The sequence below is a fragment of the Phyllobates terribilis genome, unplaced genomic scaffold, assembly GCF_046119375.1.
Source record: "Phyllobates terribilis strain yellow unplaced genomic scaffold, ASM4611937v1 Scaffold_7__3_contigs__length_470593459, whole genome shotgun sequence".
NCBI lineage: Eukaryota > Metazoa > Chordata > Amphibia > Anura > Dendrobatidae > Phyllobates > Phyllobates terribilis.
Window position 1 is genome coordinate 400497491 of NW_027362767.1, and position 19896 is coordinate 400517386.

Consider the following 19896-nt stretch of genomic DNA (forward strand, 5'->3'; position numbering starts at 1 on the left):
GACTGACAGCTAAGTTGTCCAGTTTGGTGCAGGGGCGTGCTGAGCTGTCTGTGCAGTGATTGACAGCTCAGTAGCTCAGTCTGGTGCAGGGGCGTGCTGAGCTGTCTGTGCAGTGATTGACAGCTCAGTTGTCCAGTCTGGTGCAGGGGTGTGCTGAGCTGTCTGTGCAGTGATTGACAGCTCAGTTGTCCAGTCTGGTGCAGGGGCGTGCTGAGCTGTCTGTGCAGTGATTGACAGCTCAGTTGTCCAGTCTGGTGCAGGGGAGTGCTGAGCTGTCTGTGCAGTGATTGACAGCTCAGTTGTCAAGTCTGGTGCAGGGGCGTGCTGAGCTGTCTGTGCAGTGATTGATATCTCAGTTGTCCAGTCTGGTGCAGGGGCGTGCTGAGCTGTCTGTGCAGTGATTGACAGCTCAGTTGTCCAGTCTGGTGCAAGGGTGTGCTGAGCTGTCTGTGCAGTGATTGACAGCTCAGTCGTCCAGTCTGGTGCAGGGGCATTCTGAGCTGTCTGTGCAGTGATTGACAGCTCAGTCGTCCAGTCTGGTGCAGGGGCATGCTGAGCTGTCTGTGCAGTGATTGACAGCTCAGTTTTCCAGTCTGGTGCAGGGGCGTGCTGAGCTGTCTGTGCAGTGATTGACAGCTCAGTTGTCCAGTCTGGTGCAGGGGAGTGCTGAGCTGTTTATGCAGTGATTGACAGCTAAGTTGTCAAGTCTGGTGCAGGGGCGTGCTGAGCTGTCTGTGCAGTGACTGATATCTTAGTTGTCCAGTCTGGTGCAGGGGCGTGCTGAGCTGTCTGTGCAGTGATTGACAGCTCAGTTGTCCAGTCTGGTGCAGGGGCGTGCTGAGTTGTCTGTGCAGTGATTGACAGCTCAGTTGTCCAGTCTGGTGCAGGGGCGTGCTGAGCTGTCTGTGCAGTGATTGACAGCTCAGTTGTCCAGTCTGGTGCAGGGGCGTGCTGAGCTGTCTGTGCAGTGATTGACAGCTCAGTTGTCCAGTCTGGTGCAGGGGTGTGCTGAGTTGTCTGTGTTTTTATTAACAGCCAGCTGTCCAATCTGAGACTGGGAGGTGCTGCGCTCTTGTCAGTTGCTCTGATTGCTCAGCTATTTAACTGACCTGGTAGTCCCAGATAGCTGTCAGCCGTAACTTCAGCTACGTATGTTGGTTTACTCTGTGCCTCATATTTTGCTCATTAATCTATCGCTGCCTTACCTTGGACCTCATTCTAACCATCCATCTGTTTATCCCCTTTGCTCTGATCCGCTATCCTCCTAGTATTTTGACCTCGGACCGTTACCTGGCTACAACTTTGTCTCTTCCTTCTGTTTATGACGTGCCCTGATTTTCCTGAGAGAATGCAGAATTCCCCCCTCATGGCAACAGATGCCCCATAACAGGCCACATACTGTATGTCTTTATAACACTTAGGTATATGCACCCATATAACATCTTTCTATGTTAAGTGGCCACAGTCATGATCTAGTTGCCAATGCTCAGCAGCAATCCAGTTCACAGCTTTTGACTATTTGACCATTCCTTTGTCTTATGGTACTAAAAAACAGTAAAGTAAATTCTGGATCCAATACCTGATCACCTGCTTGTTCATCTTCTGGCATCATGAGTGTTTATCAATGGCCAACTAATCAAATAATATTGACCTGTAGAATGGTTAATGTAAAATCACTGCCGGGCTGGCCGTACACCTAAAAGCCTATTGGGCATCAGGAGCCAGAATGAAAACCTTTACACGGTATTTTAATTTTACCACTTAGTCAGGAATGAACCTAATGAAACAAATCAATCATTTAATTACTGTGAGAGGGCGGCAGTCAGCGAGCGCAGCTGCCATGTATTGTAGTGTATAGATGCCGCCACATCGGGGGATTATCTGCGCTGTTGTAGACTCGAGACCCACCGTATATAACAAGCACAGATGTGATGTGGGGTATATCTGCAAAAAAACAAACAAGTAGGACCAAGAATCCCACCTCCATTCCTTTCACCCAGGAAAGGAGGGATATTTGCCAAGTCCTCGTACGCCAATATGGGGGTTTTATGGTTCACCCCACCCCCTTCTGGTCTTGGATTTTGTCCTTTGTTGCCCTAGACCACCAGAGTTTTATTAATAATCCCATCATTGATATAGGGCACTATTAACTCCTTCACCCCCACTAGCCCACTAGGGAAATAAAGCTGAAATTCTTCACCAGACCACCAGAGATGACTACATTACCCCAGTACTAACTTAGACCACAAAGTCAGGGACCATTAACCCATTCACTTCTCTATACAACCAAAGATAAATTCCATTAACATCTCCACAGACCTCCAACATTAACCCTTTATCAGCCTAGACCACAAGAAATGATTACATTAACCCCATCACTACCCACCGAGGGAGGAACCAGTAACATTATTCCTCCAGGACTTTCTCCATTAAACCCTTCACCACCCTAGACCACCAGGGATGTAATCACCAGGGTAAACCACCAAAGGTGACTAGAATAATCCTTTCACTACCCTAGACCAACAAGGCTGGGAATATTACTGTATTCACTACTTTATATCAACAGGTATTACTACATTAACTCCTTCAATACCCTAGACATCCAGGGATATAAACATTAAACTCATTACGAGCCTAGAGATGACGACCTTAACATCTTCACTAGCTTAGACCACTAAAATATAAACCATTAACCCCTTTACTACTTTATACCACCAGGAATTTTTCACGGGGATCCCTTAATCACCCTAGACCACTAGGGATATAATAATTAACCCCCATTGTAACCTAGGCCAGCCCACCACTAATTTTTTTCACTACACTAGACCAACAAGGGAGGGACCATTAACTCCTTCACTTCTTTACACCACCAGTGATATCGCCATTAACCCCTAGACTGCCAGGAATATGAACATTAAACCCTTTACTAATCTAGACCACCAGTGTTTATATCGTTAACCCTTTTATCATGATAGACTACCGAGGGTAACTTCTTCACTACTTTTTGCCACTGGGGATATTTCCAGCAGCAGAATTAATTGCAATTTTTGCAGTTTTGTTATATCTATGTCTCATAATATCAGTTAGGTTGTGTAGAAGGAAGTGGCTACTCCATTATTATGTGTCTGATCATCATCCCTGTCTATCTTCACAGAACGATTCATCCAGTGACAGTGACACAGATAGTGAGAGTCACTTCTCTCTGCTCCTGCCCCAGGATTACCTGGGACTCGCTGTCTTCTCCATGTTGTGCTGTTTCTGGCCCCTGGGCATTGCTGCTTTCTTCCTATCACAAAAGGTAAGAACCGGTGACAGTGATTTTTACTGCTGTTTGATCTGGAAAATGTGGAATAAGAGAAAAACAGGGAAAAATAAAAGGTTCAGGGTAGAGAAAACAATGGTTCAGTGGTCTCCTAAGCTTCTGGAGAACTGGTATGATAGAACATTCCCAGGATTCTGGGGGTCTATAACAGGACCCCGACACCCTCCAAAGCAGTAGAGCCTGGCACAGATTTCCTCTTCTCCACTTGACCATTGGGCCATTCAATAACATTGCAGTTGATGGAGAGAGAGACCCCGAATTAGTAAGAAATATTGGCCTCATTATTAGTAAGGAATATGGGTCCATCTTAAGCTACTCATGACTTTTAGGTTGGATTTCCCATGTGTAGTCTATGGAGGGAAGGAGCCCCCTATATGTGCTCTCCTTTTCAAGGCCATAGGAAAGGTACATTGTCTACATACATGCAAAATCTTGTTGGCCATAGACCAAGAACTGTATGTGTAGTCTATGGAGGGAAGGACCCCCCATATGTACTGTCCTCTCCAAGGCCATATGAAAGGTACATTGTCTACATACATGCAAAGTCTTGGCCATAAACCAAGAACTGTATTTGTAGTCTATGGATTGAAGGACCCCCTCATATGTGCTGTCCTCTCCAAGGCCATATGAAAGGTACCTGGTCTACATACATGCAAAATCTTGGTGGCCATAAACCAAGAACTGTATGTGTAGTCTATGGAGAGAAGGACCCCCTCATGTGTGCTGTCCTCTCCAAGGCCATATGAAAGGTACATTGTCTACATACATGCAAAATCTTGTTGGCCATAGACCAAGAACTGTATGTGTAGTCTATGGAGGGAAGGACCCCCCATATGTACTGTCCACTCCAAGGCCATATGAAAGGTACATTGTCTACATACATGCAAAGTCTTGGCCATAAACCAAGAACTGTATTTGTAGTCTATGGATTGAAGGACCCCCTCATGTGTGCTGTCCTCTCCAAGGCCATATGAAAGGTACATGGTCTACATACATGCAAAATCTTGGTGGCCATAAACCAAGAACTGTATGTGTAGTCTATGGAGGGAAGGACCCCCTCATGTGTGCTGTCCTCTCCAAGGCCATATGAAAGGTACATGGTCTACATACATGCAAAATCTTGGTGGCCATAAACCAAGAACTGTATGTGTAATCTATGGAGAGAAGGACCCCCTCATATGTGCTGTCCTCTCCAAGGCCATATGAAAGGTACATGGTCTACATACATGCAAAATCTTGGTGGCCATAGACCAAGAACTGTATGTGTAGTCTATGGAGGGAAGGACCCCCTCATATGTGCTGTCTTCCTCAAGGCCATATGAAAGGTACATGGTCTACATATATGAAAGGTCTTGGTGGCCACAGACCAAGAAATTTACAAACTTTCTACACCCCCTCCCCCCACCGCATTATTCTGAATCCATAGGAATTTGCAAAATGACTATATCAGGATAGACAGAGAAGACTGAAAAAAAGCCGTACAACCGCATGACAGCCCACAAAGGCCTTGAGCTAGCCAGTTTTCATGACATTAATTGCCGCTTATATGTTTATCGTGACAACGGCCGAGGCTTCTCTTTCAAGGTCAAAGGCGGTGTTTAAAATGTTTTTTCCACCTAGTAAGCTGACTTCATCCTGCACGCTTTGGACCAGGCGGTGGTTCACCACATACATAATGAATGTCGCCCACGCTATAGCCAGGGGGGATTCTGGGAGGCCATGTACATCTATGCATAAAAATATAATGAGTGGAAATGGTCTTGAAAGGATAAGTTGATATTATAGCAGCGTTTTACACTATATGAGTTAATATCATCTACATTCAGTGCTTCATAACTTTCCTTGTGATGATCTTGAGGTTCCCATTGCCATAAAATAGCTTCTGTATGACCAATCATCCACCCGACTAAGACCGGGTTCACGTGGGCGTATTTCGCAGTCCGTATATGGCTGAACCCACTAATTTCAGCAGGACTGGCCAACTCTATTTTGTATAACTGCCTCACAACTCTCCCCTGCCAGATGATATTGAGTTAAAAGGATCGGATGTGTTGAATTTTTCATGCCCAGTCCTTTCAAAATCCCAGTGTCTCTCCATTCTGAGCACATGCATGCTCTATTGAACTGAGAGTGCATGTAACATAGTAACATAGTTTTTAAGGTTGAAGGATGACTAAGTTCATCTAGTTCAACCCATAGCCTAACATGTTGATCCAGAGGAAGGCAAAAAAAAACCATGTGGCAAATTCTAAGCTCCACATTGGGGAAAAAAATTCCTTCCTGACTCCATACGGCAATCAGACTAGTTCCCTGGATCAACGCCCTATTAATGGATCTAGTATATATAACCTGTAATATTATACTTTTCAAGAAAGGCATCCAGGCTCTTCTTAAATTTTAGCAGTGAATCACTCATTACAACATCATGCGACAGAGAGTTCCATAGTCTCACTGCTCTTACAGTAAAGAATCCCCGTCTGTGATTATGATTAAACCTTCTTTCCTCTAGATGTAGAAGATGCCCCCTTGTCCCCATCTCAGGCCTCAGAGTAAAAAGATCAGTAGAAAGGTCTTTGTACTGTCCCCTCATATACTTGTACATAGTAATAAGATCACCCCTAAGCCTTCGTTTTTCCACAGTAAATAACCCCAAGTGTAATAACCTGTCTTGGTATTGCCGACCCCCCAGTCCTCTAATAACCTTGGTCGCTCTTCTCTGCACCCGCTCTAGTTCAGCTATGTCTTTCTTATACACCGGAGACCAGAACTGTACACAGTATTCTAAGTGTGGTCGCACTAATGACTTGTATAGAGGTAAAATTCTGTTCTCCTCATGAGCATCTATGCCTCTTTTAATGCATCCCATTATTTTATTTGCCTTTGCAGCAGCTGCCTGACACTGGCCACTAAACGTGAGCTTGTCATCCACCAACACACCCAGGTCTTTTTCAGTTACAGTTTTGCCCAGTGATTTACAATTAAGCATATAATTATACATTTTATTTCCTCTGCCCAAGTGCATTACCTTACATTTATCCCCATTAAAGCTCATTTGCCATTTATCAGCCCAAGCTTCTAGTTTACATAGATCCTCCTGTAATATAAAATTGTTCTCCTCTGTATTGATTACCCTGCAGAGTTTAGGGTCATCTGCAAATATTGAAATACTACTCTGTATGCCCCCTACAAGGTCATTAATAAATATGTTAAAAAGAAGGGGGCCCAATACTGACCCCTGTGGTACCCCACTGTTAACTGAGACCCAGTCTGAGTGTGTTCCATTAATAACCACCCTTTCTTTCCTATCACTGAGCCAATTCTTAACCCACTTACATATATTTTCCCCCATCCCCATTGTTCTCATTTTATGTATGAAGGAATAGTGTATGAAGGAATAGTAGTTGGCCCAAAGAACATTAGATCAACAGATACTTAAGCTATTACTACCTCCATCCCATAAAGGATATAAGAGGAATCTTGATAGACCATGCTAAGGAATTCTTCAGACAGAGGAGTTGGCAAATGTCCATGGTGCTGAGAGGTTTTTGGTGTGCCCAAATGCCCATTCAGGGGGTGTGGTAGAGGTATGGAGGAGGTGTGAGAGGTGTGAAGAAGGTGTGTAAGAGACATGGTAGAGGTGTGAAGGAGGTGCGTAAGAGGCATGATAGAGGTGTGAAGGAGGTGCCTAAGAGGCATGGTAGAGGTGGTGTATAAGAGGCGTGGTAAAAGTGTGAAGGAGGTGTGTAGGAGACATGGTACAGGTGTGTAAGAAGTGTGAAGGAGGTTTGTAAGAGAAATAGTAGAGGTGTGAAGGAGGTGTGTGAGAGGCGTGGTAGAAGCATGACGTAGGTGTGTACTTGGCGTGGTAGAGGTGTGATGAAGGTGTGGTAGAGGTGTGAAGGGGCTGTATAAGAGGCATGGCAGAGGTGTGAAGGAGGTATGTAGGAGCCATTGTAGAGGTGTGAAGGACGTGTGTAGGAGGCGTGGTAGAGGTGTAAAGGAGGTGTGTAGGGGCATGATAGATGTGTGAAGGAGGTGTGTAGGAGACATGGTAAAGATGTGTAAGAGGCCTGGTAGAGGTGTGAAGGAGGTGTGTAGGAGGCATGGTAGAGCTGTGAAGGAGGTGCATAAGATGCATGGTAGAGGTATGAAGGAGCTGTGTAGGAGGCGTGATAGAGGTATGGAGGAAGTGTATAAGTTTAAGAAGCGTGGTGGGGCATGGCCTAAAAATGATGTGTTCATTGAAAAAAAATTTCAACAATGAACTTAAGGTATTATGAACACTTCTTCTGTGATTACTTTACACTCTGCTAATGGATTCTTACCTTTCTCTACAGACCAACAAGGCCTCAGCTCAAGGTGACTACCATGGGGCAAGTGTGGCTTCCAGACAAACTTTTCTGCTGGCCGTTCTGTCCATCTTCCTTGGCATTTGCACCTATGTGGGTGCGGTGGTGGCCCTCATTGCATATCTGTCTAACAGAGCGCCAACCTAGGAGACATTTCCCAAAGAACATCACCGCTCTACAAGGGACCTTCTGTAGGAACGGCCCACCGATGGCCTACATTGGATGCCCATTGGGGCTCGTACACAGATCATACCATTGGACGCACTTTAATCATAGATGACCCAGCCTCGTCTTATTTATGTCTTGCACTTTTTTCTTATCCTATTCTGTATCGGATCAAGCGTGGACATATCTCTTCATTCACGAGACCCGAACAACTGAAAATTGGCTACTAAGGAAGGAGCGGGACTACACATAATAATCCATTATTTTGCAATGATTATAAGTTGGATGATAATGACATTGCTGCCTGATAATTTCTATGTTATTTCACTATGTGTGCAGAAATAACCTTATTAAATTCATATCTTCCAGAAAAACAATGATTGGGAAGAGATTTATTCACGTTTCTTCTTGTAAGTAGCTGATTGAAATACACAATTATCAGAGATTGTACAAAATCAAAGGGATTAAATAAACAAAAAAGTCCATAGGATACGTCTGGTATTGCAACTATGCTTCTTTCAATTCCATGAGCTGCAATACCTGACTAAGCCCATGGACAGGAGTGGCGCTGTTGCAGTAAAGGATGCAGTGCTGGTTTGGTTCTGCTGCCTCTTCATGATTGGAGACCTACAGCAATCATTAAAGGGAAGGTGTCATCAGAAAAAAAATGCTTACATCAGGTTTTTAAGTTAAAGGAATATTCCCATCTCAAAGATTCTATCCCAATATGTAATAATAATAATATTAGCAAATACCTCCAATTAGAAATGTAGTATAGTTTTTCTGATTCACTAAGTCTCTTTCCTCATGTGCAGGCATCGCAGGACCTTAGTTATCCATGGTTACGACCATTAGCAACTAGCTGTCACTATATCAGTGGTCGTAACCATGGATACCTAAGGTCCTGCAATGCCTGCACATGAGGAAAGAGACTTAGTGAATCAGAAAAACTATACTACATTTCTAATTGGAGGTATTTGCTAATATTATTATTATTACATCTACTACATATTGGGATAGGATCTTGGAGATGGGAATAACCCTTTAAGTGTATTGTTGTTCCATTTTGTATTTTTTTCACATGACTATGTTAAAAAAATGTTAAAACCTTGGAACGTACAAACTGGCCCCTAGGGCTAATATTAGACTCCTACCTCCTGTTGGGAACATGGCCAAAGGCAGTAATAGATGGACTCACACCATACTGAACTGTATTTACTGAGCGTGATCTCATCAGGGCAAATGCCATCGTACAGGAGGAAGAGGAGGTGAGCTGTGACATCACCTATTGTGAATGGTGGATCCTATGTTATCTACTGTATGTAGATGTGTTATCAGTCATTGTACAGGAGGAGGAGGAGGTGAGCTGTGACATCACCTATTGTATATGGTGAATCCTGTGTTATCTACTGTATATAGAGGTGTTATCAGTCATTGTACAGGAGGAGGAGGAGGTGAGCTGTGACATCACTTTTTGTAAATGGTGGATCCTGTGTTATGTACTGTATATAGAGGTATTATCAGTCATTTTACAGGAGGAAGAGGAGGTGAGCTGTGACATAACTTATTGTGAATGGTGGATCCTGTGTTATCTACTGTATATAGAGCTGTTATCAGCCATTTTACAGGAGAAGGAGGTGAGCTGTGATATCATCTATTGTGAATGGTGGATCCTGTGTTATTTACTGTATATAGAGGTGTTTTCTAGTCATTGTACAGGAGGGGGGAGGTGAGCTGTGATACCACCTATTGTGAATGGTGGATCCTGTGTTATCTACTGTATAGAGAGGCGTTATCAGTCATTGTACAGGAGGAGGAGGTGAGCTGTGATATCACTTATTGTGAATGGTGGATCCTGTGTTATCTACTGTATATATAGGTGTTATCGGTCATTTTACAGGAGGAGGAGGTGAGCTGTGGCATCGTCTATTGGGAATGGTGGATCCTGGGTTAAATACTGTATATAGAGGTGTTATCAGCCATTGTACAGGAGAAGGAAGTGAGCTGTGATATCACCTATTGTGTATTGTGGAGCCTGTGTTATCTACTGTATATAGAGGTGTTATCAGTCATTGTACAGGAAGAGGAGGAGGTGAGCTGTGACATCACTTTTTGGAAATGGTGGATCCTGTGTTATCTACTGTATAGAGGTATTGTCAGTCATTGTACAGGAGGAGGAGGAGGTGAGCTGTGACATAACTTATTGTGAATGGTGGATCCTGTGTTATCTACTGTACATAGAGCTGTTATCAGCCATTTTACAGGAGAAGGAGGTGAGCTGTGACATCACCTATTGTGAATGGTGGATCCTGTGTTATCTACTGTATATAGAGGTGTTATCAGTCATTGTACAGGAGGGGGAGGAAGTGAGCTTTGACATCACCTATTGTGAATGGTGTATCCTGTGTTATCTACTGTATATAGAGGTGTTATTGTACAGGAGGGAGAGGAGGTGAGCTGTGACATCACCTATTGTGAATGGTGGAGCCTGAGTTATCTACTGTATATAGAGGTGTTATCAGTCATTGTACAGGAGGAGGAGGTGAGCTGTGGCATCGTCTATTGTGAATGATGGAGCCTGTGTTATCTACTGTATACAGAGGTGTTATCAGTAATTGTACAGGAGGAGGAGGTGAGCTCTGACATCACCTATTGTGAATGGTGGAACCTGTGTTATCTACTGTATATAGAGGTGTTATCAGTCATTGTACAGGAGGGGGAGGAGGTGAGCTGTGACGTCACCTATTGTGAATGGTGGATCCTGTGTTATCTACTGTATATAGAGGTGTTATCAGTCATTGTACAGGAGGGGGAGGAAGTGAGCTTTGACATCACCTATTGTGAATGGTGTATCCTGTGTTATCTACTGTATATAGAGGTGTTATCAGTCATTGTACAGGAGGAGGAGGAGGTGAGCTGTGACATCACTTTTTGTAAATGGTGGATCCTGTGTTATGTACTGTATATAGAGGTATTATCAGTCATTTTACAGGAGGAAGAGGAGGTGAGCTGTGACATAACTTATTGTGAATGGTGGATCCTGTGTTATCTACTGTATATAGAGCTGTTATCAGCCATTTTACAGGAGAAGGAGGTGAGCTGTGATATCATCTATTGTGAATGGTGGATCCTGTGTTATTTACTGTATATAGAGGTGTTTTCTAGTCATTGTACAGGAGGGGGGAGGTGAGCTGTGATACCACCTATTGTGAATGGTGGATCCTGTGTTATCTACTGTATAGAGAGGCGTTATCAGTCATTGTACAGGAGGAGGAGGTGAGCTGTGATATCACTTATTGTGAATGGTGGATCCTGTGTTATCTACTGTATATATAGGTGTTATCGGTCATTTTACAGGAGGAGGAGGTGAGCTGTGGCATCGTCTATTGGGAATGGTGGATCCTGGGTTAAATACTGTATATAGAGGTGTTATCAGCCATTGTACAGGAGAAGGAAGTGAGCTGTGATATCACCTATTGTGTATTGTGGAGCCTGTGTTATCTACTGTATATAGAGGTGTTATCAGTCATTGTACAGGAAGAGGAGGAGGTGAGCTGTGACATCACTTTTTGGAAATGGTGGATCCTGTGTTATCTACTGTATAGAGGTATTGTCAGTCATTGTACAGGAGGAGGAGGAGGTGAGCTGTGACATAACTTATTGTGAATGGTGGATCCTGTGTTATCTACTGTACATAGAGCTGTTATCAGCCATTTTACAGGAGAAGGAGGTGAGCTGTGACATCACCTATTGTGAATGGTGGATCCTGTGTTATCTACTGTATATAGAGGTGTTATCAGTCATTGTACAGGAGGGGGAGGAAGTGAGCTTTGACATCACCTATTGTGAATGGTGTATCCTGTGTTATCTACTGTATATAGAGGTGTTATCAGTCATTGTACAGGAGGAGGAGGAGGTGAGCTGTGACATCACTTTTTGTAAATGGTGGATCCTGTGTTATGTACTGTATATAGAGGTATTATCAGTCATTTTACAGGAGGAAGAGGAGGTGAGCTGTGACATAACTTATTGTGAATGGTGGATCCTGTGTTATCTACTGTATATAGAGCTGTTATCAGCCATTTTACAGGAGAAGGAGGTGAGCTGTGATATCATCTATTGTGAATGGTGGATCCTGTGTTATTTACTGTATATAGAGGTGTTTTCTAGTCATTGTACAGGAGGGGGGAGGTGAGCTGTGATACCACCTATTGTGAATGGTGGATCCTGTGTTATCTACTGTATAGAGAGGCGTTATCAGTCATTGTACAGGAGGAGGAGGTGAGCTGTGATATCACTTATTGTGAATGGTGGATCCTGTGTTATCTACTGTATATATAGGTGTTATCGGTCATTTTACAGGAGGAGGAGGTGAGCTGTGGCATTGTCTATTGGGAATGGTGGATCCTGGGTTAAATACTGTATATAGAGGTGTTATCAGCCATTGTACAGGAGAAGGAAGTGAGCTGTGATATCACCTATTGTGTATTGTGGAGCCTGTGTTATCTACTGTATATAGAGGTGTTATCAGTCATTGTACAGGAAGAGGAGGAGGTGAGCTGTGACATCACTTTTTGGAAATGGTGGATCCTGTGTTATCTACTGTATAGAGGTATTGTCAGTCATTGTACAGGAGGAGGAGGAGGTGAGCTGTGACATAACTTATTGTGAATGGTGGATCCTGTGTTATCTACTGTACATAGAGCTGTTATCAGCCATTTTACAGGAGAAGGAGGTGAGCTGTGACATCACCTATTGTGAATGGTGGATCCTGTGTTATCTACTGTATATAGAGGTGTTATCAGTCATTGTACAGGAGGGGGAGGAAGTGAGCTTTGACATCACCTATTGTGAATGGTGTATCCTGTGTTATCTACTGTATATAGAGGTGTTATTGTACAGGAGGGAGAGGAGGTGAGCTGTGACATCACCTATTGTGAATGGTGGAGCCTGAGTTATCTACTGTATATAGAGGTGTTATCAGTCATTGTACAGGAGGAGGAGGTGAGCTGTGGCATCGTCTATTGTGAATGATGGAGCCTGTGTTATCTACTGTATACAGAGGTGTTATCAGTAATTGTACAGGAGGAGGAGGTGAGCTCTGACATCACCTATTGTGAATGGTGGAACCTGTGTTATCTACTGTATATAGAGGTGTTATCAGTCATTGTACAGGAGGGGGAGGAGGTGAGCTGTGACGTCACCTATTGTGAATGGTGGATCCTGTGTTATCTACTGTATATAGAGGTGTTATCAGTCATTGTACAGGAGGGGGAGGAAGTGAGCTTTGACATCACCTATTGTGAATGGTGTATCCTGTGTTATCTACTGTATATAGAGGTGTTATCAGTCATTGTACAGGAGGAGGAGGAGGTGAGCTGTGACATCACTTTTTGTAAATGGTGGATCCTGTGTTATGTACTGTATATAGAGGTATTATCAGTCATTTTACAGGAGGAAGAGGAGGTGAGCTGTGAAATAACTTATTGTGAATGGTGGATCCTGTGTTATCTACTGTATATAGAGCTGTTATCAGCCATTTTACAGGAGAAGGAGGTGAGCTGTGATATCATCTATTGTGAATGGTGGATCCTGTGTTATTTACTGTATATAGAGGTGTTTTCTAGTCATTGTACAGGAGGGGGGAGGTGAGCTGTGATACCACCTATTGTGAATGGTGGATCCTGTGTTATCTACTGTATAGAGAGGCGTTATCAGTCATTGTACAGGAGGAGGAGGTGAGCTGTGATATCACTTATTGTGAATGGTGGATCCTGTGTTATCTACTGTATATATAGGTGTTATCGGTCATTTTACAGGAGGAGGAGGTGAGCTGTGGCATCGTCTATTGGGAATGGTGGATCCTGGGTTAAATACTGTATATAGAGGTGTTATCAGCCATTGTACAGGAGAAGGAAGTGAGCTGTGATATCACCTATTGTGTATTGTGGAGCCTGTGTTATCTACTGTATATAGAGGTGTTATCAGTCATTGTACAGGAAGAGGAGGAGGTGAGCTGTGACATCACTTTTTGGAAATGGTGGATCCTGTGTTATCTACTGTATAGAGGTATTGTCAGTCATTGTACAGGAGGAGGAGGAGGTGAGCTGTGACATAACTTATTGTGAATGGTGGATCCTGTGTTATCTACTGTACATAGAGCTGTTATCAGCCATTTTACAGGAGAAGGAGGTGAGCTGTGACATCACCTATTGTGAATGGTGGATCCTGTGTTATCTACTGTATATAGAGGTGTTATCAGTCATTGTACAGGAGGGGGAGGAAGTGAGCTTTGACATCACCTATTGTGAATGGTGTATCCTGTGTTATCTACTGTATATAGAGGTGTTATTGTACAGGAGGGAGAGGAGGTGAGCTGTGACATCACCTATTGTGAATGGTGGAGCCTGAGTTATCTACTGTATATAGAGGTGTTATCAGTCATTGTACAGGAGGAGGAGGTGAGCTGTGGCATCGTCTATTGTGAATGATGGAGCCTGTGTTATCTACTGTATACAGAGGTGTTATCAGTAATTGTACAGGAGGAGGAGGTGAGCTCTGACATCACCTATTGTGAATGGTGGAACCTGTGTTATCTACTGTATATAGAGGTGTTATCAGTCATTGTACAGGAGGGGGAGGAGGTGAGCTGTGACGTCACCTATTGTGAATGGTGGATCCTGTGTTATCTACTGTATATAGAGGTGTTATCAGTCATTGTACAGGAGGGGGAGGAAGTGAGCTTTGACATCACCTATTGTGAATGGTGTATCCTGTGTTATCTACTGTATATAGAGGTGTTATTGTACAGGAGGGGGAGGAGGTGAGCTGTGACATCACCTATTGTGAATGGTGGAGCCTGTGTTATCTACTGTATATAGATGTGTTATTGTACAGGAAGGGGGTGGAGGTGAGCTGTGACATCACCTATTGTGAATGGTGGATCCTGTGTCATCTACTGTATATAGAGGTGTTATCAGTCATTGTACAGGAGGAGGAGGAGGTGAGCTGTGGCATCGTCTATTGTGAATGGTGGATCCTGGGTTATATACTGTATATAGAGGTGTTATCAGCCATTGTACAGGAGGAGGAGGTGAGCTGTGACATAACTTATTGTGAATGGTGGATCCTGTGTTATCTACTGTATATAGAGGTATTATCAGTCATTATACAGGAGGAGGAGGTGAGCTGTGACATCACTTTTTGTAAATGGTGGATCCTGTGTTATCTACTGTATATAGAGGTGTTATCAGTCATTGTACAGGAGGAGGTGAGCTGTGACATCATCTAATGTGAATGGTGGATCCTGTGTTATCTACTGTATATAGAGCTGTTATCAGCCATTTTACAGGAGAAGGAGGTGAGCTGCGACATCACCTATTGTGAATGGTGGAGCCTGTGTTATCTACTGTATATAGACGTGTTATTGTACAGGAAGGGGGTGGAGGTGAGCTGTGACATCACCTATTCTGACTGGTGGATCCTGTGTCATCTACTGTATATAGAGGTGTTACCAGTCATTGTACAGGAGGAGGAGGAGGTGAGCTGTGACATCACCTATTGTGAATGGTGGAGCCTGTGTTATCTACTGTATATAGAGGTGTTATCAGTCATTGTACAGGAGGAGGAGGTGAGCTGTGATATCACCTATTGTGAATGGTGGATCCTGTGTTATCTACTGTATATAGAGGTGTTATCAGTCATTGTACAGGAGGAGGAGGTGAGCTGTGACATCACCTATTCTGAATGGTGGATTCTGTGTTATCTACTGTATATAGAGGTGTTATCAGTCATTGTACAGGAGGAGGAGGAGGTGAGCTTTGACATCAGCTATTGTGAATAGTGGATCCTGTGTTATCTACTGTATATAGAGGTGTTATCAGTCATTGTACAGGAGGAGGAGGAGGTGAGCCGTGACACCACCCCTTAAGTGATGACAACTCCTAGCGATTTACACTATGCAAAACAGTAATAACCCTTTAATGCCGCTTCACAGACCGGTGACATATTCAGTGAGTCTATAGGGAAGGGGAACAGAACATTACTTGGGCCTGAATATTTACATTTTTGTGAACTAAAGGAAACCGATATTAGGAACCAATTGTGCCCATCATTGCCTATAAACAGGTCCCTATAACTTTAGCTGGTGGGTGGTGCGTGTGCGGCCGCCCATCCAGGAGTGTGGACCCCTGATTTGCCTTCGCCCCTGACAGCAGCACCACATGTACGGTTGGATTTCTTTCTCTCGGCATCCTGGGAGCTTCTACAGATAAACCTCAGCACATTTCATAAATTGTATCCAGTACATTGTGCCAATTACTGAACCAATATTAATATTTCACGACATCCACGGACTGATGACATTGCCATCCGAGCCTCCGCTCTGACATGTCCTTCCTGCCGGCATCTTAGCATGACACTTTCAAGGATAATGAACTCGTACAGAAACATCTTACTAACGTTTTCCATTCTCCCTGTGCCCTTGAGTGGATATAATTAACGAGCCGCGGTTTATCCCTGATTATCTGGATGACAAAATGCTCACTCAGGATTAGTGCAGTGAGCGCGCGGAGATAGTGCGCCCCGACCCTCCAGCCGTCTATCACTCACAGTACATGACTGATACAGGTGGTCCATATCAATAGTGATCTGCACAGAATTGATGTTTTCTTTAAGAAATAGCGCCAATCTGGTCAACAGGCTGTATTTGGTATTGCAATTTAGTCCCATTAAAAATTGAGCTACAAGATCATATATAGCCAATGCACAAGAGTGTCGCTCCTGTAATTCTTCACTAAAATGTTGTGTATATCAGACTATAGACATCTCATTGAATTAGATTTTTTTCAGCTTACATTCACCACTAGGGGGAGCTCTCTGCGTACAAATGCATATCACTCCCATTGAAGTCAGCAAGATCTATATAAATGTGTAAAATGTGAGCCCCCTAGTGGTGACTAACTGCGGAAGAAAATTAAGCATTTATAGAGGTCCTGTCAGCGCTCCTGTTATGTCAGTTTTAGCACATTTTATTCAGACTGTGTTGTGCAGTTCCTCTATTATTCTTCCTGGAAATATATAAATTAATAATCTTCTGGGTTTTACCAGTAGGGGGCATGTCCCAATACAGGTTCACACTGTCCAATTAGCGCTGCAATCATCAAATTATAGGATACACTCCACTGGAAAGGGAAACGGTTACACCCAATTGTCAATTTATTCACTGGTTTCTAAGGAATAACAAAGGAACCGCACAATTTATCAAAATATTTAGTTTAGGAGGTACCTGTCAGGATAGATGACAGCTGGTTTTTAATTCTATAGTCCTGGCTTCCCAGCACCACAGGGCGGTAGGGATGATGGGTACTAGGACACCTCCCCATAAGTGCTATTTACTTTTTTTTTAGCCCAGGCTGGGGGTCCATGCTAAAAGCAGTTCTGAAGTATTTCATGGTCATTCATCTGAACAGGAGTAAAGCAAATTAACTGCCCACATACTGAACATTCTATGCAGATTTAAAGACAACCTGTCACTCGTCATAAATATGTAATTTATTTATCCGATGTAAATGCCGCTGTTCTCCTGAATCCGGCGATGTTTTTCTTTTGTTCCTGCGCCTCTCCATTCCTGAGATATGGCCCTATATGTAAGTCAAGTCTTATTAGCCATGTAGGTGTGAGGCGTACACGGAAGAGTCACGCCCACTTGGTTAAAAAAAACTAGATTTATATGAGGTCATATCTCAGGAATGGTGAGGCGCAGGAACAAAAGAAAAACATCGTCGGATTCAGCAGAACAGCGGCGTTTACACCAGGTAAAAAAAATACATATTTTTGGCAAGTGATAGGTCCTCTTTAATGTGTAATTCAGTGGCAGAGAAAGGTATTTTCCGTCTTCCCATTGTTTTACTTTAGCTTTGTTCTGTATTTATGTAGGAAGCATCACTAGACTTGTCAGGCCGTGTAGAAGAAATGTCATGGGTCACAGTCTATGAGACGTCTCCAGTTCCACACTTATGTAGAATGCTGGGGCGATGATGGGTGAACATTTACCATCTACCTGACGGATGGCGCTCACATTTATAGCTGTCAATTAACTCATTCAGGCAAGAAAAAAAGTAAATGAGAATGTTCCTCTGTGTCACACCAGAACGGTTATATCTTAAAAGGGCTTATCACGCAAAAACCTTCAGATCTCCGGAAACCTGAGTGGTAATAAGCAGCCTGCGATCACCGCCAGCACAACCTCCTATATGGAAATGCATCTACAATGTCGGTGATTTGCTCTGCACTGACCCATAATTCTTAGTACAGGGCTCAGTAATTGTAGCACACGGCGCAGCAGAGCAGAAAACTGCAGGCCGGAGATAGGCAGAAAAATAGTTATAGGCATTGGGGTCCAGTCTGGATAGTTATTGGTTTTAGGGGTCCTGACAAAAAAGTAACTGCCGGGTTGGCAGGTACAGCAGCGGGTACATCTGTGGTACAGTCAGAGATAACTGACTGTATGCTAGAGAATCTAACTATAAGGATAAGTGTTCACTGGTTCATCTATCATCTATCTATCTACCCATTCTATCTATCTATCTATCTATCTATCTATCTATCTATCTATCTATCAATCTGTGAAGAATATTGGAGATATAATTCCATGTCAATCATTTAGTACAGCTGTGCTTAGCCTCCACTTGTAGCAGGGGCCCGACTGGATCTGATGACACCAGAACCGCCTCCCTAGGACCATCCATTAAGGAGCTATGACCCATCTGAAATGTTGACGTTAATAATCTGCCAGGGGCACGGTGAAGGGACTCAGGTTCAGCCCAGAGGGCAGGAGGGAAGGTACCATTAGGAGATATAAGCTAGAGTAAGGCCAAGTGTCTCTCTCTCTCTGATGCATGCAGTTCACTACGAACAGGGAGGTTCACATTGAGTAACGTACTGTGAAGGACCGAAGAACCCGCTGGAAGCTCAGGCCCCCATGAGGCCGATCGCAGACATGGTCAGATGTCACCGGTAATTGACATGATTCATCTGCTTATACATTTTGTCCTACCACTATTGTATTCACATCTCTGACCATTATATATGTATAACCCTTGTGTATATAGTGTATTGTCTAGTGTGCCCTTAAGGCAATTAAATATATATCTCGATCCACAAATCCACTCGTCCGTTCTTCGGCCTAATTTCCCATGCTACCGGGGCTGGTTTCTGGCCTGATATACACTGCTCAAAAAAATAAAGGGAACACTTAAATAACAGAATATAACTCCAAGTACATCAAACTTCTGTGCAATCAAACTGTCCACTTAGGAAGCAACACTGATTGACAATCAATTTCACATGCTGTTGTGCAAATGGAATAGACAATAGATGGAAATTATTGGCAATTATCAAAACACACTCAATAAAGGAGTGGTTCTGCAGGTGGGGACCACAGACCACATCTCAGTACCAATGCTTTCTGGCTGATGTTTTGGTCACTTTTGAATGTTGGTTGTGCTTTCACACTCGTGGTAGCATGAGACGGACTCTACAACCCACAGAAGTTGCTCAGGTAGTGCATCTCATCCAGGATGGCACATCAATGCGAGCTGTGGCAAGAAGGTTTGCTGTGTCTGTCAGCGTAGTGTCCAGAGGCTGGAGGCGCTACCAGGAGACAGGACAGTACACCAGGAGATGTGGAAGGGGTCGTAGGAGGGCCACAACCAAGCAGCAGCACCGCTACCTCCGCCTTTGTGCAAGGAGGAACAGGAGAAGCACTGCCAGAGCCCTGCAAAATGACCTCCAGCTGGCCACAAATGTGCATGTGTCTGCACAAACGGTTAGAAACCGACTCCATGAGGGTGGTATGAGGGCCCGACATCCACAGATGGGGGTTGTGCTCACAGCCCAACACCATGCAGGACGCTTGGCATTTGCCACAGAACACCAGGATTGGCAAAGTCGCCACTGGCGCCCTGTGCTCTTCACAGATGAAAGCAGGTTCACACTGAGCACATGTGACAGATGTGACAGAGTCTGGAGACGCCGTGGAGAGCGATCTGCTGCCTGCAA

General features: G+C 43.8%; 1 protein-coding gene across 1 annotated transcript in view; it reads left to right on the top strand.

The window, feature by feature from the left end:
• TMEM91 (transmembrane protein 91) overlaps positions 1-8231 on the top strand; it is a 78236-nt gene extending 70005 nt beyond the window's left edge. Inside the window, exons 3-4 of the mRNA XM_073641604.1 lie at positions 3155-3298; positions 7660-8231. Of these exons, the coding sequence (XP_073497705.1) occupies positions 3155-3298; positions 7660-7818 (303 nt within the window). The 3' untranslated portion in view covers positions 7819-8231. The remainder of the gene's footprint in view (positions 1-3154; positions 3299-7659) is intronic.
• The last annotated feature ends 11665 nt before the right edge of the window (positions 8232-19896 follow it).